A 22,880-nucleotide genomic window follows, 5' to 3' on the forward strand; every position below is an offset into this window, starting at 1 on the left:
AGTGAAAACTCAAAAACAGTGTTTTCGAACCTAAGTTTGTGTGCCTGACACACTGTGAAGCCAAAAAAAAATGTCAGAGTTTGGATCAGAGAAAGGTTTATTAGTTGAGGAGGCGCCAGCGTGGAAGATGGGACTTTTCTCAAATTTATCTTCCTGGCTGGCCGGGGTACAAGGTTCTGAAAGGCAAAAAAGTAAAGGGGAGGGGATCTTTGTGATTTTCGCTTCCTGATAAGACCTCAGTTGCAGACATCCTGGCGCCATCTTGTGACTCGATGTGTTCTTGGTGATTGTGATTGATCTATGTGTTCCTGCAAAGCAAATTAGTCAATGGTGGTCTTGTGATCCCTTAACTTCTTTCTAGGAGAGAGCAACAGCGATGGTGGAGGCATTTTATTATTTCTTAGAGCCTTCGTGATGGTTCAGGAGTTTCGATTCTTAATTGACCCTCCCAGGGTCATCAATTTTAAGCCCGCTTGGAGCCAGCTGGTTTAAGCCACAGGACAGTTTGGGGTCATAAATCAAGGCATTAGTTTAAGCTAACAGTCATGGATAAGATTATGTTGGACTTGATTTTTCTTCCTCTGCATTCCCTCACTTCCCTAGTTAGTAACTGTTTGAATCTGTCTGTGGAACTCAGGGAAGGTCTAGGAGACAAAAACCTTTTTACAAACAAGAGGCAGGCAGAGGACATGCGGTGGGGGTCTGGTCCTGGGAAGGCCCCAAAGGGTCCTGTTCAGTTACAACTGGACTTGGCACTGTATACAGGTGTATAACTGATAGGAAAGAGTGACTTTGAAGGACACTGATCTGAGCTCTAATCCAAGTCCCACAATTTACTAATTATAACAAACATTAAAGAAGCATTCGTATACTTTTTAGCTATCATATGACAACAACAACAAAAATCTAGAAATGGAGCAATCAGTGGTATATTGTCTAAACCTCTAGAACAATGTAAGGTCCCTAAAGTAAGTAGGAATCCTTTCTTACCCCATTATTCACCTGTAGCAACTATTTGCATATTATGAATGCATTTAATTAAATGAATTGAGAGCATTCAATCCTATGTTTTCCAGGAAGTAGTTTTAATAACTCAAGCAATATTTGTGAAAGGACTTAATAAAAATTATAAAACACTGCTCAAATGCTTCTGTGGGTTATTAAGCTATGTGTTTTTTTGGTCTTCCTGGATTTCACCTTTTTCCACTCCCTGTGTCCATGCCTTCATGGAGGAATGTGATTCTGCAGGGCTGGCGTTCAGCAGGTGCCACCCTAGTTGTCTATGGCTGGTGACTCTTCTGACTGGTTGTTGTATCTGGTCTGATTGGTCAGTGCTTTCGTCATATTAGTTATTGGATACTTAGAGTATCAATACTGTGGCTCCAGGAAATGAAGTCTAGCTGTATTCCAAGGAAGAAAGAAAAATGGGTTGCCACCATTACTATTTTTTAGAGAAGAAAGATGAGGCCCAAAGACGTTTAATTCCTTTCTTAGGATCTTACAGTCAGTAAATTGTGGGTCTGGGATTACAACCCAGATCAGCCTCCTCCAAAGTCACATTCTTTGCTACTTATTATATTTCCTGTATACGCTGCCAAGTCCTGTGTTTTTAAATTTTTTGTCAGTTTTATTGAGGAATAATTGACATACATCACTGTGTAAGTTTGTGTTCTGCATGATGCTTTGATATACATAAATGTGAAATGATGATCACAGTAGGTTTAGTTAACATCCATCATCTCATATAGATACAATTAAAAAAAAAAGAAAAAAATTCTTCTTGCGACGAGAACCCTTAGGATCTACTCTTAATGACTTTCCTATATATCACACAGGAGTGTCAGCTATATAGTCACCATGATGTGCATTATAGCCCTAGTGCTTATTTATCTCATAACTGAACGTTTGTGTCTGTTGAGCACCTTCCTCCAAGTCCGGTTTTTGAGTCTTCACTTGAAACATCACCACGATCAGCCTCGTATTCCTTTCCGAGTCCTCCTGGACCGTGCACCTTCAGCCACTCACTCTCCCAGCTTCAGCTCACTCTCCCAGCTTCAGCATCTCCATCTTTGCACATCTCTCCTTCTTCCCAGCCTAAGAACTTACCTAAGTCTCTTTCACCTCTAGCTTTTTTTTTTCCTACACCACCCCCGACCCCGCCTCAATACACACACATACTGGAATCTACCTTCTGCTATCACCATGCACCTGAAACCACTTCAGTAAATCAGGGATTCTTAACCATCCCACTCTAGATGTGTTTATAATTTATAAGAACTAATTACCAGGCCCTGTACATATCTTAATTCATTCACTCCTCAAAAAAAAAAAAAAAACATGAAGATACTATTCTACATTTAACAGAGGAGGAAACTGAAGCTCAGAAAGGTTATATGACCCTGGCTTGCTCAGAAACACAGAGCAATTAAGGAGCAGAGCTAGATTGGAATCAAGGTTGGATTACTGTCAAGTGAAATGTTCCTGCCACTCCACTACAAGGCCGCCATTCAGCCCACATTGACCCTCTTTTCCAAGGGCTCTCAGGGAGACCGAATTGCCAAGCTAGAGACCCTATCAACAACAAAGAAGTCAAACACTTTTTTTGTGAGGGAGGGGACAAGACTTGAGGGCAAACTTCTGCTAGGGGCTAGCCCTTGTCTTAGACCACCCCTCCCCGAATAGCCCATCTTTCTCAGACAGGTGGCGGAGGCTTGGTAGTGAAAGACACCAAGCCAGAAGCACGGCCTGGGGATGCAGGGCTTCACCCAACCCATCTCTTCTTATGCTTCTCCCCTCTCTCCTCCACCCTGGGGAGCATTTTCCTTTCTAGAACTAATGCAAGTGAGTGGAGAGAGGCTGGCTTGAACACAGACCAGAAAGGATGTCCATATTTTATTTTTAGTTGCACCAATATTCTGGTGTAGGACCCCCAGCACTTACTACGTCGCTGTGCATGGGCTCCCCAGGCACGCAATATGATTGCTGGCAGCTTGCTTCTCTGCAGCTAGAGAAGTCAACATGCAGAGCAATTTTATTGAAAGGTGTCTGCACATTGTATCTACAGTTGCATTGTTGCCACGTGCAGTGACCTTCATAAATGGCTTTGGGAAAGTCACAAGGGAATAACAGAGGTAGTTGGTGTTTTTTTCTCTTCCTTTATTAGAGTCTGCTCTGATTTGCTAGACAAAGTTGTGCAATCACCAGGAAATGTGCTCTGTGCTCCCACATGCTCCCCAAATGCAAACAAGCAGGTCAACAACCCCAGTGTTGTAATGTTTCAGCCTGAAATCTGCTTGGATTACCCAGCAGGGCCATTTGTCCTTTTGGAATAAGCAAATAGTGCATGGCAGCAGGAATTAGCCAGGCCCCCAGAGCACTGAGGCAGCAGGGAGAGGAGAGCCCGGAGGAAATAGAGGCTGAAGATAGTTAAAATCAGCATCTTAATTGGCTCCCAATTCTTCGTGAAACTCCCAGAGGGAGACTTAAATCATGAAATTAATCACCATCCTTTTTCTTTGCTCCAGGCTGCTACCAAGTTTAACCCAGGATTCCTCGCAAGAAATCGACTGCAACGACCCGGATGTATTTCAAGCTGCGGACACTGCTCTGAAGAAATATAACAGTGGAAACAAAAGTGGCAACCAATTTGTATTGTACCGCGTAACTGAGGTCATCAGGACGGTGAGTGAGCTGTGTTTAACCTTGAGGTCATTGGGGATTTGTGCTGTCACTTGGAGCCCAGGCCTCACGCCACACACGCACCCCAATCACCAAAGAACTGATAATCGAAGGGAAGCTTACAGCTCTTAGAAAAGACCAACACCATTCTCTGGCCTGGGGGTGAAGGGAAAGGTATGACTCCTCCTGGGTGATCAGAGCAGCATATCCTAGGGTGAAATGAAACAAAGGTAGATGGAGAAATTTTAAAGGGACTGTGCAGAGTGGGAGAATCCAGGAACTCGCTCAGGCTGCAGCAGCAGGATTTACTGGGTGACCAGTCCTAGACAACAATATGAAGACCTCCAGACCTCAGGTGGGAAATGGGTTCTTAAAGGGGTACATCTAATAAGTATGATATGATCTCACTTATGTGTGGAGTCTAAAAGTTCAAACTCACAGACACAGAAAGTAGAATGGCGATTGCCAGGGACTGGGAGGTGGGGAAATGGGGAGACGCTGGTCAAAGGGTGCAAACTTTCAGTTATACGATGAATAGGTCCTGAGGATCTAATGTAGAGTGTGGTGATTATAGCTAATAATACTTTATTGTACACTTGAAATTTGTTGAAAGCCTAGATCTTAAGTATTCTCACCACAAAAATATAAGTATGTGAGGTGATGGGTGTGTTAATTAGCTTGTTTGTGGTAATCATTGCACAATATACATGTGTTTTAGTTCATCAGATTGTACCCCTTAAATATATACAATTTTTATTTGTCAATTATACCTCAATTAAGCTAGGGGAAAGGGAAGGTTTGTCTAAGAGGAGTCAGAAATGAGACTAACTTGGTTCAACTGCATTGGACAAAATACCTGCCATGAAGTCCATATGGCTGAATGCATCAAGGTAACAGCCATGTTCTACTTGATTTTTAGCACTTTTTTAAAATCAATGATCGATGCACTCAGGATGGAGACAAACCCTGACAGGGTATGTGACTTCAAGAATTACAAATCTTTTCAATATAGTTTGTTTGAGTGAATTTCACTATAAAACATTGTGTTTCTGTGATAGTTAAGCAATTGATTACTTTGGTGGAAAAAAACCCCAGGTATTTGATATGATAAGGAAAAAGGAAAAAGCCCAGTAGATATGTTTTTGTTTGTTTGTCTTCTGAAAGTCCAGCCTTTCTGTTTCACAAATTTGTGCAGTCCTGTGAGTCCTAGTGTTCTCTAGTATGGTTGTAGTCTTTATTGGCAGACATCCATGGCAAATGTGGTTTTTTATTCTAAAATGTCCATAGAATCACTCTTTATCTCTACCTTGCTGTGTGGGGACTGCCTGTACCATGACCACTTAGGTTTTATTAAAATCTGAGACCTAGGAGGAACTAGAAGAGTCTATCTTGTCTGATTCCATCATCTCCCAAATGCAAACACTGTGGAGAGAGCACTGCCTGGTGAGTCAGGAGACCTGCCATCCAGAGCTGGCTCTGCCTTTCCAAGGTGGGGAGGCTGCCTAAGGCATACGCCATCTACCTGGGGCCTCCTTTCTCTCACCTGCAAACTGAGAAGATGGACAACATCCCCTCTGAAGTCCCTTGCTGTTCTGACACACCAGGACGTTGCATCTGAAGGCTCATCTAAATCAGCACCTTTATACTTTAAAAGTTTAATTTATTATTTCACGTCATGCTATACTAAATAGAAAACAAAACAATGCCCATAAAAATACTAAAATTACCCATAATTATTCCCACTATCCAGATAATTGTTACTTTTTTTTTAATGAAAAAAAGGCTTCTGGTTTGTTTTCTAACTGTAAAAATAATGTTTGTTCAAAAAAATAGACAATTCAGGAATGTTTGTTGAAAGAAGAAAGTGAAAGAGAACTGTACTCCCACCACTGAAAGACACACATTTTAACAGCTTTGCTGCGTACTTTTCCAGACTTAAAAAAAAAATTTTATATATATTTACATATAAATTGGTTTCTACAAAAATGGGCTAAAACTATGGACCTACTTTGAAATTTAAATATATATATATATTTGTAAATAGTATATTATGAACATTCCTCCAAGTAAATATTTATAAACTTTCAATATTTTTAATAAATGTTTTTGCCTTCATTGAATCAAATCAAGATCAAATATAACTGAACCAGATCCCACTCAAATGATTTGCCGTTGGGTCAGTTAGATGAACCGTACGTATCTTTGGTTGCTGTTTTTCAGGATGATCCTGACACGTTTTATTCCTTCAAGTACCAAATCAAGGAGGGCAACTGTCCTGTTCAAAGTGACAAAACCTGGCAGGATTGTGACTACAATGACTCTGCACAAGCTGTGAGTGTGTTGACAGTTTCCGAGCCTCCAGTTTTCTCGGCCAAGTTTACCAAGGGCTGTCTTAACCTAACGCCTACCCTGCCCTGGCACAGCACAGCTTCTTGCTGGGCCGTAATTGAGGGAGAAGCAAGCCACTCTCCTCCCAGTCCAGGGAGCCACCTCTTCAATGTCAAAACCCTGGCTTCCTGTATGCAGTTTGAACACTGAAATTGAAAGGTAAATCAAGAGGACAGTTTAGCAGGCTGGTTCTCAGGCACTGTGTGCATCTTGATGAAACAGAAATATCTCTGGGGCTCAAAACAAAGATTCAGGGCTTCCCTGGTGGCGCAGTGGTTGAGAGTCCGCCTGCCGATGCAGGGTTCACGGGTTGGTGCCCCGGTCCGCGAAGATCCCACATGCCGCGGAGCGGCTGGGCCCGTGAGCCATGGCCGCTGAGCCTGTGCGTCTGGAGCCTGTGCTCCGCAACGGGAGAGGCCACAACAGTAAGAGGCCTACGTACCGCAAAAAAAAAACAACACAAAGGTTCATACTCTAAAACCTCGCCATTTAAACTGCCTTTCCTCCAATATTTCACGAATATCAGTGGCTTGTATAAAATAATGATTAGGCTGCAAAACATTCATTCTTGTGTCTCAAAACTCTGCTAGAAAACATAAAAAATCTCGACAAGGTTGTTTTTTGTTTGTTTTGTTTTGCGGTACGCGGGCCTCTCACTGCTGTGGCCTCTCCCGTTGCGCAGCACAAGCTCCGGACGCGCAGGCTCAGCGGCCATGGCTCACGGGCCCAGCCGCTCCGCAGAATGTGGGATCCTCGCGGACTGGGGCACGAACCCACGTCCCCTGCACCGGCAGGCGGACTCTCAACCACTGTGCCACCAGGGAAGCCCTTGACAAGGTTTTATAGAGGAAAGCCGTATTTAGCAATAGTACTAGGTGGCTTTCATCTGAAAGATTAAGATAAATCTTTTTTTTAGTCCTTTTTTCTTCTTCTTCTTAGGCTACAGGGGAATGCACAGCGACGGTGGCAAAGAGGGGGAATATGAAGTTCTCCGTGGCTACCCAGACCTGCCAGATTACTCCAGGTAGCTGCTGTGCCTGGTGGTGCTGCCCTGGGGAAAAATGAACTTCTTCTGTGTGGCACCAAAGACCCCTCTTTCCCGGAGGGCAGCAGTGGCAATACCACTTGCAGCTTTGCGGGGGCGCTGGAGGGGGTGGAGCGGCAGAGTCCTGAGGTGGGGCCGGGCTCACGCCCCTCAGCGCTATCCTGATTCTCTTCCTCAAGAGCAGCATTGTGTTAGGTGTGTGCAAAAGGATGAGAAGCCACAGAACTGGCTTCAACTGTAGGCAGCGTCCTAGAGTGAGAGTAGCACAGGCTTTGAGGTCAGATCTGGCCTGGAACCTTTCAAAGCTCTCACCTTCTTGGCTTTCCTTTTCCTTACCTATAAGAGGAGATCACAGTAATTCCCACTTTGCACAATTGTTTAGAATGAAACTAGATGATATACCTGAAGATGTAATCATAATAATGTATTAATGATAATCAAGGAAAAGGTAATAATAGCTAACATTTATTGAGCCCTTATTACTAGCCACAGTTCTAATCACTTCATGTGTATTAACATATCTATTCCTCAGAACAACTCTATGAGGCAAATGTTAATATCCCCAGTTCACAGATGAGGAAACAGGCCCACAGCAGTCAAATATCTTGCCCAAGACCCCACAGCTAGCAGTTAGCAGAGTTGGTGGAATAGACCCTCCATAAACGATATTCCTTTAGAATCTAAGTATGGAGAAACTTCTCAACAGATGACCACTGTTAGCTCCTTCCCTCCTGTGGCAGAGGTGCCACATACAGAAGGATGGGCACGTCTAGGTGAAGTCAGTCACAAAAGCCATCCTGGAACTGGCCTTCTGCATGATAGCGTTTTGTACCTAAGCTCCAGAACAGCATCCTCAGCCATGCTATTGAATCCCACTGTAGTAGTGGTCCTTCTATTCCAGCCTTAATCCCCTAAATGGTACCCACAAAAACTATATCCCTCGAGTTTCCGTTCCTGCAAGAAGTTGCATTCAAAGAAAAATAGTCCAAAACAGAAATCACAAGTAATTAAAATCTTTTGATAGGGGTAGCTTTTTATTATTTGGTTTAAGAGCTCTATCTCGTAAGCACATTTTAACATTATCCAGAGCAGAGCACGTTATGTACCATGAGAGAAAAAGCTCTTTGCCACACCTTCAGAAATTAGTGCTAGGTCCACAATCTCTTATCTGACAACTTTTTGGCCAGATATGTTTCAGAATTCAAAATTTGAAACATTTTAATTTAAAAATCTCTCTGGAAATGTTGAGGCAGGGTGGAAAATCATTGTCACCCAGAAAGACTGAGTTTGCATCTTTCCCTGCTCATCTCACCCTCAAAGGCTGCTCCATTGCTTTCCCTACACCAGTGGGAGCTGCCCTTGAGGTCAGGCAAACCAGCCTCTGGGCTTTTCTCCATCTCTCCCTTTCACCTCCTGTGTTCATCTTTTTTTGTTTTGTTTTCCCATCAGTAATTCTCTCATCTTTCCCATGTCATCCCCTCTAGTTTTTTTTTTTTTTTTTTAACAGAAACCATCTTAGAAACAATTTTATTCAAAGGGTCTGTATATTTTTCTCGGAAAAAATGTAAATATTATTTCAACAGTATTTATTTATTTATTTCCCTCTAGTTTTTTAACTTTGCCCATTACCCTGATTCAACCTAACTTCTACAAGGAAAGGAGGGGGGAAAGCTATGAATATTCACACAATATGTCATTTCCTGACACAAACTTATGGAGAGAATGCCGAGAAACAGTTGCAAGGGGGGTTGCGTTGAACTGCTGACTGGGGGATCTTACATCCTCGGGATGTGAGAGCCCCAGGGCCAAGGGGCCCAGGACTCCTTCATTTCTTCCCCTTTTTGCCACATGTACTGCTACTGACCAGGGAGTCAGGGCTGTGTGTCATGAACAGTGGTGATTTAACACAGACTCTCTCATTTTTAAAATATTTTACATCATTTTATTAAAACCCATTCGGTGGCTCCCCATTCTTACAGGGGACCATTCTCAATTCACCTCAGAGGGTCTAGGAATGCCCAGAAGTGGAGAAGGTTGTGAGTATGTGCATCTTCCAGGAGAGGGCGCCATAGCTTACATTAGGGTCATCAAAGGAGCCTATGACCCAGGAAAATAGTTAAGAATCCCTGCCTACAGAGCACAGCCCAGACTCCACAGCAGAGGCCTCCCTTCAGACTGCTCACACTTCAGACCACCCCTCCCTGCCTCCTGCTATAAGCTCTGGTTAAGATGTGTGTACAACACGGTGCCTGCCTCATCCTTATTCCTCAGGAGCCGTCCCTCCCTTCTCCTCAGGCCTCACACCTTGTTTTGAGAGGTTGACCTTGACTGCTCTTCACCCTTCTTAGCTCAGCCTTTTCTCCTCAGGAAAGGCTTCCCTGGGCTCACTCTGGGCTCCTGCCTTTCCAATCTCTTGCTGAATTATATTGAAATCATCCATCTCCAGTTCGGTCTCTCCCCCTTGACTTTTCCTGACTCCTTCATGACAGTGGCCATTACTAACGAATTAATGCATCCACGCAGCCATGCTCAACACAGGGCATGTTATAGCAGGTGCGAAATACATGTTTGTTGGATTGAATTGATACAAAATGTATTACATCCTGCTCCCGGCTTCAAGGAGCTTTGGTTAACACTGAAAAAGAAATAAAAATGCACCTGTAATGTTTTAATTTTATGAGGATAAATTCGTGTATCACTTCTGTAATTTAAAATGACTTTAAAATAAACTTAAAATAATTATGCACAATAGGATGCATATAAGATGTCCCTAAGTGAATGATAGGTCTTCCCTATCATTCAGTCTTGTGTTCTCTTTTTCCAGTGCATACTAGGACTTACTGGAAAGTTTGCTTATCAGGGCCTTCCAAATTATCTGGCTTATTTAGGGCAATGTATGTGAATGCAGGTTTTGCTTGTTAACGCTGCCCTTTTGCTTGCTCTTTGTCAAGCCGAGGGCCCCCTGGTGACAGCCCAGTACGACTGCCTTGGCTGCCTGCACCCCATATCAACCGAAAGCCCCGACTTGGAACCTGTACTGAGACATGCCATTCAACACTTTAACAACAACACTGATCACTCCCACCTCTTTGATCTTAAAGAAGTAAAAAAGGCCCAAAGACAGGTTTGTCCTTTAATTTTTCCCGTGTCATAGTATTGTTAGAATTTGTTAGATCTTTATGGTTTAGGGTTTCATTACCTAAAATAAACCTTTGGCCGAGGAAAACATATGATTCCACAGGTGGTGAGGAACTCTTTCATGTTCTCATACGACTAGCTCAGGAGGCAAAGCCTTTCTCTTCAGGCACAATGATTTGGATACTGCAGTATGTAAATGGGGAAAGGGAGCCTAATCAGACCCCCTTCCTGGGAGATTTGTTTGTGATGAATGGGTGGTCAGCATTGCATGTTCTCCTAGGGATGGTAAAATGGAAAAGTCATTCTGGCCTTAGGGTTTTAAGAAGACTCTCTCATCACCTAACTATTAGGAGGCAAACATGGCCCCCCAATATTAAATTGTACCTAAAAAAGTTGGCAAAGCTTGCTGGGTACCCTCTAAATTATGGTTTCCATTTCAGCAGAGAAAAAAGCAAATACTTGTAAATCTGGTCCTTTCTTTTGCCTCAGTTCATGAAGACTTTACTGACAACTGACTGGGCCCCTTGGATTTCAGCCTCTAATTATGAGGGACCCACTTTGGTCAGTAGCATTTCCTGCTTTTAATTGACCTTCCGACTTGCCTTCATGCAAGATGCATGCTCTCCTCAGTTCTGTCCATATCCAGCTATCAGGGTGGGACCCACCCTAGATAAAGCAGGAGAAATCTTACTGTCTGGCAGTCTGGGAACCTAAGGAGCTACTGGTCAAGGCCACTCCAGCTCCAAAGTTTTCTTTATCCATCTAGAAAAGCATTATTAATATTTTACAAAATTCAACAGATCATTTTTTCCCTGTTGCCTGGCAGAGGAAATATTGCTAGGTCTTACTTAAGGAAATACATTAACTCCATCTATAAATTGCTTTTCATTTTCAGATGTGTAGCTGTGTGTGTGTGTGTGTTGTGTTAAAGGGTGTGAGAGTCATAATGTGCTCAATATTTATTCAGTAATGACTTTTGCCTAGTAATAATAATAGTTTGTATTTTTGAGCACTTATGAAATATCAGGCTCCTCCTAACACTAAGCTCCTCCTAACACTATGAATTATGTTTAAACTGCCCTTTAAATATTCAATCCAAAATCGTTTCAGGTGGTGGCTGGATGGAACTATGAAATTACTTACTCAATTGTGCAGACTAATTGTTCCAAGGAGAATTTTCTATTCTTAACTCCAGACTGCAAGTCCCTTTCAAATGGTGTAAGTAGGCAAAAATCTAATCATAAAGTTCTTAGCCTTTTGTGCCCAGTATTTACAGGTGTGGGAACTCTCAGCTGTGGAGGAAGTCTCAGTCACTAAAATTTTTGATGACATACGCAGCTCACATTCACTTTCACTTGAGACTCTACAGTTCACATCATTGGTCAAGCTGCTTACCCAGCTGGTCAGAGTCTGTACATCTGGCAATAAGCATTTACAGATATAACCAGAGGCTAGGAATAGCCTGAGACAAAATGATGCCACGGTCAAGTTTGTCTTTTCATGTCTTCACGCTTTCCTGTCTCCTTTCCTCCCCGTGTGCTCAATGTCCTTACAAGGCTCCCGAGCTCTACCCAGGACACTCCTTCACTTCCAACTTGTCTCTGCTTGTTCTTTCACCTTCCCTCCCCTACTTTTATCTTTAATAAGTACATCCTGTGTCTCTCTCCCTTAGTGGCCCTTTCCAGGTTGATATCTTATTACCTGAACCAAAATTATGTTAAAAGAGAGCATCTCAAAGTGGCAGGAGTTAGTGCATGTTAAGATGATAAGGCATGATGACCTTCCCAGGGCTATTTGCATTTTAGCAGAAGGCTGTTCTTTAAGCAAGGGGTGGCTGCAAGTCCCTTCATCTAGTCCAGGGGTCTCCAACCCCTGGGCCGTGGACCGGTACCAGTTTGAGGCCTGTTAGGAACCGGGCCACACAGCAGGAGGGGAGCTGCGGGCGAGTGAGCGAAGCTTCATCTGACGCTCCCCATCGCTCCCCATCGCTCCCCATCCCTCCCCATCCCTCCCCATCGCTCCCCATCCCTCCCCATCACTCCCCACAGCTCCCCACCACTCCCCACCGCTGCCCATGGCTCCCCATCCCTCCCCATCGCTCCCCATGGCTCCCCATCCCTCCCCATCGCTCCCCACCACTCCCCACCACTCCCCATGGCTCCCCACGGCTCCCCATCACTCCCCATCACTCCCCATCGCTCCCCATCGCTCCCCAGCACTCCCCATCGCTCCCCACCGCTCCCCATTGCTCCCCATCACTCCCCCATCGCTCGTGTTACTGCCTGAACCATCTCCCCCACCCCACCACTCCCTACCATCTGTGGAAAAATTGTCTTCCACGAAATCCGTCCCTAGTGCCAGAAAGGTTGAGGACCACTGACCTAGTCATTCTACTTCTCAACGTCCATTATATGGGAAGAAAATGAGAAATCCAGGCAGCAAGATGTTAATTTTGACTTTTTATTAAAAGGAAAATATTAAAAATAACATATTTTCAACATATGGAATGGTTAAGCAAATTACAGTATATCCATACAGTAGAATATATGCAGCCATTAAAATTATGTTTGCAGAGATTTTAGTGACCTAGTAAAATGGTTACGGTATGTTAAGTAAAAAACAAAAAAAAGCACGGTACAAAATTACACATACAGATTTACTCAGGTACATAAAGTAGATGTAAACATAAAAAGTGATGAAAAACAAATATGCCAAAATATAAAATATGGCTAACTTTTAGTTGGAACTATGTCTGTTTTTTCTGATTTTTTATACTTTTTGAAACTCTTCAATACTTCCCAATGTTTCTAATCAAGCATGTGTTTGTTTCAAAAATGGGGGGAAGTAAAAAGGACACTATTAAGAGAGTGAAAAGACAATCCACAGAATGGGAGAAAATATATGCAAATCATATATCTGAAAAGGGCTTAATATGTAGAATATATAAAAAACTTCCACGGTGCAACAACAAAATTTTTAAATGGGCAAACAACTTAAATAGACATTTCTCTAAAGAAGTCATACGAATGGTCAAAAAGCACATGAAAAATACTCAACATCATTAGCCATCAGGGGGAATGTAAGTATAGACCACAGATGAGATGCTACTTCACACCTAGAGGATGGCTGTAATTTTAAAAAATTGTAAAATACCAAGTATTGGGGAGAATGTGGAAAAATTGGAACTTTTGTACATTGCTGATGGAAATGTAAAATCATGCAGCCATGGTGGAGACCAGTATGGCAGTTCCTCAAAAAGTTAAATGTAGAATTACCATATGACCTAGCAATTATACTCCTAGATATATACCCCAAAGAATTTAAAACAGGGACTCAAAAAGATACTTATATGCCAATATTCATTGCAGCATTATTCACAATAGCCAAAGGTGGAAAACAACCCAAATGTTCATCGATAGAGGAATGCATAAACACAATGTGACATGCATATAACAATTCTTTAGCCATAGAAAGGAATGGAATTCTGATATATGCTACAACATGTATGAACCTTGAAAATGTTAAGTGAAATAAGCCAGACACAAAAGGACAACCAGTATATGATTTCACGTATATGAATTATCCAACATACACAAATTCATAGAGACAAAAAGTAGGTTAGAGTTTACCAGGGGCTGGGAAGAGGGAGAACGGGGAGATTTTGCTTAATGGTTGCAGAATTTGTGTTTGGTGTGATGAAAACTATTGGAAATAGATAGTAGAGATGGTTGCACAGCACTGTGGATGTAATAAATGGCCCTGAATTATACACTTAAAAATGGTTATGATGGCAAATTTTATATTATATATATTTTACCAGAATTTTAGAAAATAGTATAAAAGAGAAAGAGAGAGAGAGAGGAACACTCTAAACACATAGGTTCTAGCCACTATTTAATTTTGTCAGGTTGAGTTGAGTCTGGCCTTTTAAGCATCTGTTAACATCTTCTGTTTTTATGCTTAGCCGTTTGAGGTTATATAGGCCTAAATGTTATCTAGCTTTAATCTTGCTGCATCTGTTTATAAACCCCCAGTTAAGTTTTCTCTTTGCAACACAGAGAGTTGCAAAGGCTGGTTGGAGTCACAAAGCCAATCAGATTTGGTATAACTTTTCTGAGCCTTCACTTCCTCATTTGTAAAATCGTGAAGAATAAGAGCACCTATATCACAGAGTTGTTACAGTAATTAAAGGACATGAAATAGAAATGAAATATTTTGCCCACAATTGGTAAGATTTAAGGCCTTGCTATTCAAAGTGCATTAGCATCACCAGGGAGCTTCTTAGCAAAGTAGAATCTCAACTCCACCCTTAGCTACTGAATCAGAATCTGCATATTAACAAGGTTCTCAGGTGATTCATCTGCACATTAAAGTTTGGAAAGCACTGATTTAAGGGTTTTCCTATGTAGTTCTCAGGGCATGTTGCACCTTAGAAGCACTAGCCTAGATTTAAAAAACACCTATTCCCAGATCACTCCCCCAGACATTCTGATTTTTTTTTTTTTTTAGTTGCAGCATCCAACAGTGTACATACTGAACATTTAAGTCTTTTTTTTAAACATTTTTATTGGAGTATAATTGCTTTACAATGGTGTGTTAGTTTCTGCTTTATAACAAAGTGAATCAGTTATACATATGTTCCCATATCTCTTCCCTCTTGCGGCTCCCTCCCTCCCACCCTCCCTATCCCACCCCTCTAGGTGGTCAGAAAGCACTGAGCTGATCTCCCTGTGCTGTGCAACTGCTTCCCACTAGCTATCTATTTTACATTTGGTAGTATATATAAGTCCATGCCACACTCTCACTTTGTCCCAGCTTACCTTTCCCCTTCCCCATGTCCTCAAGTCCATTCTCTAGTAGGTCAGCGTCTTTATTCCTGTATTGCCCCTAGGTTCTTCATGACCTTTTTTTTTTCCCTCAGATTCCATATATATGTGTTAGCATACGGTATTTGTTTTTCTCTTTCTGGCTTACTTCACTCTGTATGACAGACTCTAGGTCCATCCACCTCACTACAGATAACTCAATTTCATTTCTTTTTATGGCTGAGTAATATTCCATCGTATATATGTGCCACATCTTTATCCATTCATCTGTCGATGGACACTTATGTTGCTTCCATGTCCTGGCTATTGTAAATAGAGCTGCAGTGAACATTGTGGTACATGACTCTTTTTGAATTATGGTTTTCTCAGGGTATATGCCCAGTTGTGGGATTGCTGGGTCGTATGGTAGTTCTATTTTTAGTTTTTTAAGAAACCTCCATACTGTTCTCCATAGTGGCCGTATCAATTTACATTCCCACCAACAGTGTATGAGGGTTCCCTTTTCTCCACACCCTCTCCAGCATTTACTGTTTGTAGATTTTTTGATGATGGCCATTCTGACCAGTGTGAGATGATATCACATTGTAGTTTTGATTTGCATTTCTCTAATGATTAATGATGTTGAGTATTCTTTCGTGTGTTTGTTGGCAATCTGTATATCTTCTTTGGAGAAATGTCTATTTAGGTCTTCTGCCCGTTTTTGGATTGGGTTGTTTGTTTTTTTTTTGATATTGAGCTGCATGAGCTGCTTGTAAATTTTAGAGATTAATCCTTTGTCAGTTGCTTCATTTGCAAATATTTTCTCCCATTCTGAGGGTTGTCTTTTTGCTTGTTTATGGTTTCCTTTGCTGTGCAAAAGCTTTTAAGTTTCATTAGGTCCCATTTGTTTATTTTTGTTTTTATTTCCATTTCTCTAGGAGGTGGGTCAAAGAGGATCTTGCTGTGATGTATGTCATAGAGTGTTCTGCCTATGTTTTCCTCTAAGAGTTTGATAGTGTCTGGCCTTACATTTAGGTCTTTAATCCATTTTGAGTTTATTTTTGTGTATGGTGTTAGGGAGTGTTCTAATTTCATTCTTTTACATGTAGCTGGCCAGTTTTCCCAGCACCACTTATTGAAGAGGCTGTCTTTTCTCCATTGTATATTCTTGCCTCCTTTATTAAAGATAAGGTGACCATATGTGCGTGGGTTTATCTCTGGGCTTTCTATCCTGTTCCATTGATCTATATTTCTGTTTTTGTGCCAGTACCATACCAGACATTCTGATTTAATTGGTCTGGGGTGAGTCCCTGGAGTCAGATGATCTAAAAATTTCTCAGGTAAACCAAATGTGCTAATAATACTGAGAACTTCTGAGCTATCTCCAGCATCCTTCTCCCCATCCAAAATTAAGGTACTATAAGTGTGGTATTCCCTGTACCTTTAAAAAACATGACTTTTTTTTTTAACATCTTTATTGGAGTACATTTCTTATATGTGTGTTCCTTTATTGGAAATATACATTTATAGAAAGCTTCAAGACAATGCAGAAACAAAGAAAAAAAAATAATGTTGCACCACATACCCAAACACCCAAAGTTATCTGAATGTATTTCCCTCTTGTCTTTTTTGGTGGGGAATACGGGCAATTTTGAGTGATTTTCTTTTTTGTCTTTTTGTAGTTGTAATTATTTTACATGCTACACTTTTTTCACCTAAGAATTCTTCTATGTCATTAGAACTCTTGATAAACTTTTAAAATAACTTTTAATATCCTAGTGAAGATACCATAGATTATTTTTTAAATTACTTTCCTACTTTTGGTCATTTGTTCAAAACCCACCAAGAAAATGGGTTGTTTCCATTTTTATTATAATTAATAACTCACCAAACATCTTTTAGAATACAGCTATTTCTGTTTGGCATTGTTTTTCTCAGAATAAAGTCCTGGCTTTACACATAGTGTAAAATTGTATGAAAGCTCTTAAAACTCTTGATATATATATAGGTTAACTGCTAAATGCACCAATTTACATTCCATCAGCAATGTTTACCCTTGATAGAATTCAGTATTTTTTTAACTCAGCTAAATTCATAGACAAAAACATTTTTAGTTTTTATTTTCTCAATCAATAACATAGTTAATATGCATTTATTTAAGCATTATATTTTCATACATTCATTAGAAATTTATGGGTTGAATTTATGAATTGTCTTCTACATCCTTTGCCCATTTCTTTTTGGGATAAATCTTAATGACTTAGAAATAGTATTTATATATTAAAGGTATCAGTGTTTTGTCATATTTTCTCATTTATTTACTTTTTAGTTTTCATTATGGTATTTCTGACTTACAAATAGTTTTTGTTTATAGGTGACTAAATCTATCAATAGTTTCCTTTTGAATCTTTCTACAACTTGCTCAGCAGTCACTATATGGTTTTTTTTTTCTAGTTTGTCTATGGTCAGTATTTTTAAATATAGCTTTTGAAACTATATGGAATTAATTTTGATGTATCTTGTGAGGTATCTAACTTGATATTTTCAAGAGAATAACCAGATACCTTAACAGTCTTTCCTTCAACAAAATTTGCAACAAACTTTATCCCGTAATAATTTCTTACAAAAAATCTGTTCTCTGTTTTTGTACCAACACTACCGTATTTTAACAGCCATAGCTTCATAGTAAGCTTGAATACATGTTTTATTATTCTAGTGTTTGTATTTTTAAAACCAATCTTAGAAGAGGTTTGGAAGAAAAACTTACACTGTCACATAGATTGGAATTGCATTACATTTCTAAATTAATTTGAGGAATTGGCATATGTACTATATTTAGTCTTTTTAATCAAGAACTTGGTATACATCTCTATGTAGTCAAGTTTTATTTTATATTTCTAAAGTTGTGTGATTTTCTTAAATATATTCAGAACAATGCTCACTAAAGTTATTACTAGGTTTTGTTTTGTTGTTTTTGGTTATTGTTATTAGGAATTAAATCCTTTTTTTTTTTCCTTTTCCTTTCATTCTCTTTTAAACAAGTTATTGTTATATACAAATGTATACTTTTTTTTTTTTTTTTTTTGCGGTACGCGGGCCTCTCACTGTTGTGGCCTCTCCCGTCGCAGAGCACAGGCTCTGGATGCACAGGCCCAGCGGCCATGGCTCACGGGCTAAGCCGCTCCACGGCATGTGGGATCTTCCCGGACCGGGGCACGAACCCGTGTCCCCTGCATCGGCAGACGGACTCTCAACCACTGCGCCACCAGGGAAGCCCTACAAATGTATACATTTTGATTAGCTTACCTTATATCCAGAAACTTTATTGAACTCTCTGATTAACTCTAATGTCTTTTCATTGATTTTTTTGATTGTTCTAGATCTATAATAATACCTTATGCAAATAATACTATCTCCTCTTTTCCAATGTTTATTTTTTTGTTTCACGTCTCAATGAATTGATCCAAATTTTCAGAGATATTTTTTGAAATAGTGGTGATCACACAAATTCATGTTTTATTCCTGATTTTATTGAGAAAGCCTCTAGAATTTTGTCATTACGTATAATATTGCTGTGGGATCCCGGTAGATATTCTTCCTCATGTTAAGGAAACATCCTTACATTCCTCCTCTTTAAAGAGTTTTGTTTTGTTTTTAAATAAGGAATTGGTGTTGAATTTAGCAAATGCTTTAGAATATGTATTGAAATATCATATTTTTCTAATTTAATCTATGCTGTTTTGACAGCTTTCCTAATAGTAATCTTTAGATTCCTAAACTAAACTCTACTTGTTTAGTGTTAATTTTTCTTTAAATATGCATTTGGATTCTATTTCTAGTTTAGTTAAGCAGTCTACGTATACATTTATAAGTGAAAGTGGTGTAACAGTTTTCTGGGTATGTGTTTGTGTGTGCATTCTATATTTTAAGGTTTTGGTATCCAGAATATACTTTTATAGAATGATTGGGTAGTTTTTCTGTATTCAGAAATGGTTTATATAACATGGAAATACAGTATATATTTCTTTAATTTTTAAAATTATTCATCTATAAAACATCTATGCTGTTTAGAGGTGAAAAATGGGATGTAAATTGAGAGTAGTAATAGCATTCTCCATTTCTTCTTTAGTCATTGGTCCATTCAAGTTTTCTTCTTGTTCTTAAGTCAGTGTTGGTTATTTATATTTTCCAGAAAAGTGTCTTTCTTTGAGATTTAAATTAGCATACACTTGTTCATAATATTTTCTTATATTTTTACATTTCTCTGTATACTTTGTTAGGTTTCCTTTTTTATGCATTTGATTATTTTTCCTTACCCCATGAATGATTATTTGGATTTATTTATTAATGCTAGTGCTTTCTGTTTTCTAATTCACCAGCTTTGCTTTTATTTTTATTGTTTCCTCCTTCTTGTTTTCCTTAAGGCTGTTTATTGTTCTTCTTGTTCTAACTTCTTGAGATAAACACTGAGGTTGGGGGTGTTTTGATAGTTTTTGCCTCTCTTTAAATTGTGGAAGTGTATAAAGCCGGGAGTTAACTCTGAGTGCTGCCCTGGCAACATGTGGAATTCTCGTTTTTCTCAGTTTGTTTTTTATTATTTTCCTTATCAATGAAGATTTTAGTTAGGAAAGTGTGTTTATTTTTCCAAGTACTTTTTGGTTGTTTATTTGTTTAAACTTATGTTATTAATTTTTACGAACTTTTTTGTTTCATTGTGGTGCTGAGGTCAAAGAACATGCCTGTATTGTTTTCAATTTGCAAAATTTATTGAGACTTTCTTGTAACCTAGTATAAAAGTAATTAGAAATATTATTTGCATCATACTTATGAGAGTATCATTTTAAATCGTGTGTATCATATGAGAATACCATTTCAACAAATCTTTATTATGTTATTCAAGTCTTCTATGACCTTATTTATTTTTTATACATTTTGCCTGTTGTATAATAGTTATATATTGGAGTTTCCCAGCACAATTATTTTTATCCATTTCTATTTCTATATGTTTTCTGCTTTATGCATTTTGATTCCATGCTTTTAGATAAAACTAAAATTATCTTTCTTTTACCTTTATGAGTTGTTACCTTGAATTTTACTTTGTCCAGTATTAATAATGCTCTAGCTCCTTTTTTGTTCATATTTGCTTCTTGTGGCTTTGCTCATCCATTATATTTAATCTTTCTTTATCTTTTTTATTACATGCTATTATTCTTGAAGATGTAGTACATTGATTTTGGTTTTAACCTAATCTGAAAGTCCTTGTCTTGCTAAAAGAAAATGTTACCCATTCACTTGTATGGCTATTATTTCTACATTAGATATTCTTGTCATCTTTTTTCATGTTTCTGTGTGTTTGTGTGTATGTATTTGCTGTTGGTGTTGGTACTACTTTTTCATTGTTTATTATTCTATCTTTTGAAAATAGACTATGTTTTGTTTTTTTCCACGTGATGATTTGCAAAGTCAACATCCTATTTTTAATTTTACTAGTCGTTTAAAGATTCTTAAAAAATGTTTTTAATTTATGCTCTTATATGCTTTTTAAAAACCAGAATATCGGTGAATGTACAGATAAAGCATACGTGGATATCCAGCTAAGAATTGCTTCCTTCTCGCAGAAATGTGACCTTTATCCAGGTACAGGATGATACATATTGGTGCTCATGTTAGTCCCAGACAACTGGCTAAATCTTTCCATAGATATTGTGCTTTGGTTCCCATGAGATGCCACAAAATCTACATGACCCACAGACCTTACTAGGAACACTGTGCCCCATCTCTGCCCTGCTGTGCTGCAGCAGGTGAAGCTGAGATTGCTTGGCAAGTGGCAGAAGGGAATATGGTGACAGAAGGGAAAATTTATGTTTTCTGGGCAAAGCTAGCCTTCAGATATGTCAGCTGGTCTTTCTTATATACAAGCTGTCCCTGCATCGGATATTGTGAATTGGGGAAGCTGTATCTCATTTTTAACTACTCAGAATAAAATCCTTTCAATTAAAGATTTTTTTCCCTTACATGTTATAATGTGGGGAAAGGGCGATAGTGCAAGTTTAAGGTCAAGTCAGTATTTCTTACACCAAGAGTTGGCTTTTCTCATATTTGGAAGATAGTTGTATATGTTGTACAATATAAAGCATTATGGAAGTTGCCTGCTCACCAGAATTTTCCCACTAGAAGATCATTCCTTTACGTTAAGCATTGCTTTTCACAGTTTCCATTAAAAATGCAAAAACTTAAGAAAAGTGCGGCCTATTGATTGTCACTAACTAACACCTTCTGATTGAAAGTTTCCCTACACACACTTGGCTCTTAGGAGAGGAAGAGAGGAGAGACAGTAAGTTGGAGGTCTGACAGGCAACCTCCACCCACTCACTGCTGGGCCTTGGGCTGCCACGTGGCCCTCTATAAATGGATGCTGGATCACATGTGGGAAAGGTACAATACTAGGCTAGACGGCTCCTTCAGTGCACCCGCTGATATAAAACCTGCCTCTTTCAGGGGAGGATTTTGTACAACCACCCACCAGGATTTGCGCTGGCTGTCCCATATCTATACCTGTCAACAGCCCAGAGCTGGAGGAGCCTCTGGAACATTCCATCGCAAAGCTTAATGTAGAGAATAATGGAACCTTCTATTTCAAGATTGACACTGTGGAAAAAGCAACAGTGCAGGTCTGTAAATTATGCTACAAAAATAGTGATTATCTATTGCAAATTGCTTACTAATTTTGCCACTGATCTTGGCTCTGGATTGGGAAACAGTATATCTGGTGAATGGGATTTGGTAGACTTGAATTTCAGGTCCCAACCTCGCTGCATGCTTGGTGTGTGATCTTGGACAAGTCATTTAAAATATTGTCTCTTTTATCCGTAAAGGACTATAGTGAGGGTTAAAAAAGATAATGTATGTCAATCACTTTTCAAAATCTAAAGTGCTATATAAATATTAGCAATGATTATATATATAATTAATAAAATTCAGGGCTAGGAAAAGCGAGACTTATCCTCTGCCTTTCTAGACTCATCTCTCATTCTAACATCACTTCATGCCTTGCGCTCAGCCACATCAGCCAATCGTCCCCCAGGCTCTCTTCACACATTCATCTTCATGTCATTTGTTCCCTGCCTGGGGTGTCATTCTCTCCTACAAATGTAGCCTCTGGGGATTCATCTCTCTTGTCCATGCTTGTCAATAGAGGATAAGGCGTATCCTGGTCTGGAGGTCAGGAGACTCAGCTCTGCCACAGCATCCACCACTTGCATCCCAGGTGATCCTGGGCAGTCATTCAGACTCACACAGCATCTGTAAAATGAGTGGCTGGATTAGAAGAGCCCAAATCCCTTCTAACTCCAATAGCCTATGACCGATGTATTCATGGACAATTCCTTTTATGGAACCTCAAAACGGGCTTCCCTAAATACAAGCTAAAAAAAGTAATCAAAGTAGAACCAAACTCCTATAGCAAACCAAGATGGTTTTTATAATCTATCAATACAAAGAAAATCTCACTAAAAATAAGTTTATAATTCTGGCTAAATAATTGAATTTCTAGAAATCTAAAATAGAAGGAGTCTTTAAATACAATGATATTCATTGCAGCTCTAACTACAAAAGCAAAAAAAGTAAACCATAAAAATGATCAGTAATATAGACATGATCAGATAATGTCTGGTATATTTGTACAATGGAATATTAACCAGCAATTTTAAATCATCTTTGTGAGGAGTTCTTGATGTGGAAAATGCTTATGTTATAATATGCAGCGAAAAAACAGGCCATACACGGGGAACTATATACAATATCCTGTGATAAAGCATAATGGAAAA

The 22,880-nt window shown here is 39.5% G+C and overlaps 1 protein-coding gene across 2 annotated transcripts in view; it reads left to right on the top strand.

Annotated features, from left to right (window-relative positions):
* Nucleotides 1–3,310: 3,310 nt before the first annotated feature.
* Nucleotides 3,311–22,880, top strand: part of KNG1 (kininogen 1) — a 28,267-nt gene continuing 8,697 nt past the window's right edge. The window contains exons 1-7 of one of the 2 annotated variants that reach the window (XM_067738359.1): nt 3,311–3,681; nt 5,899–6,009; nt 7,006–7,090; nt 10,063–10,235; nt 11,360–11,467; nt 20,607–20,691; nt 21,553–21,725. In XM_067738359.1, the coding sequence (XP_067594460.1) occupies nt 3,490–3,681; nt 5,899–6,009; nt 7,006–7,090; nt 10,063–10,235; nt 11,360–11,467; nt 20,607–20,691; nt 21,553–21,725 (927 nt within the window). In that variant the 5' untranslated portion in view covers nt 3,311–3,489. The remainder of the gene's footprint in view (nt 3,682–5,898; nt 6,010–7,005; nt 7,091–10,062; nt 10,236–11,359; nt 11,468–20,606; nt 20,692–21,552; nt 21,726–22,880) is intronic. The other variant, XM_067738360.1, reaches the window with a different exon arrangement.

The sequence above is a fragment of the Pseudorca crassidens genome, chromosome 5 (genome assembly GCF_039906515.1).
Source record: "Pseudorca crassidens isolate mPseCra1 chromosome 5, mPseCra1.hap1, whole genome shotgun sequence".
Lineage (NCBI taxonomy): Eukaryota > Metazoa > Chordata > Mammalia > Artiodactyla > Delphinidae > Pseudorca > Pseudorca crassidens.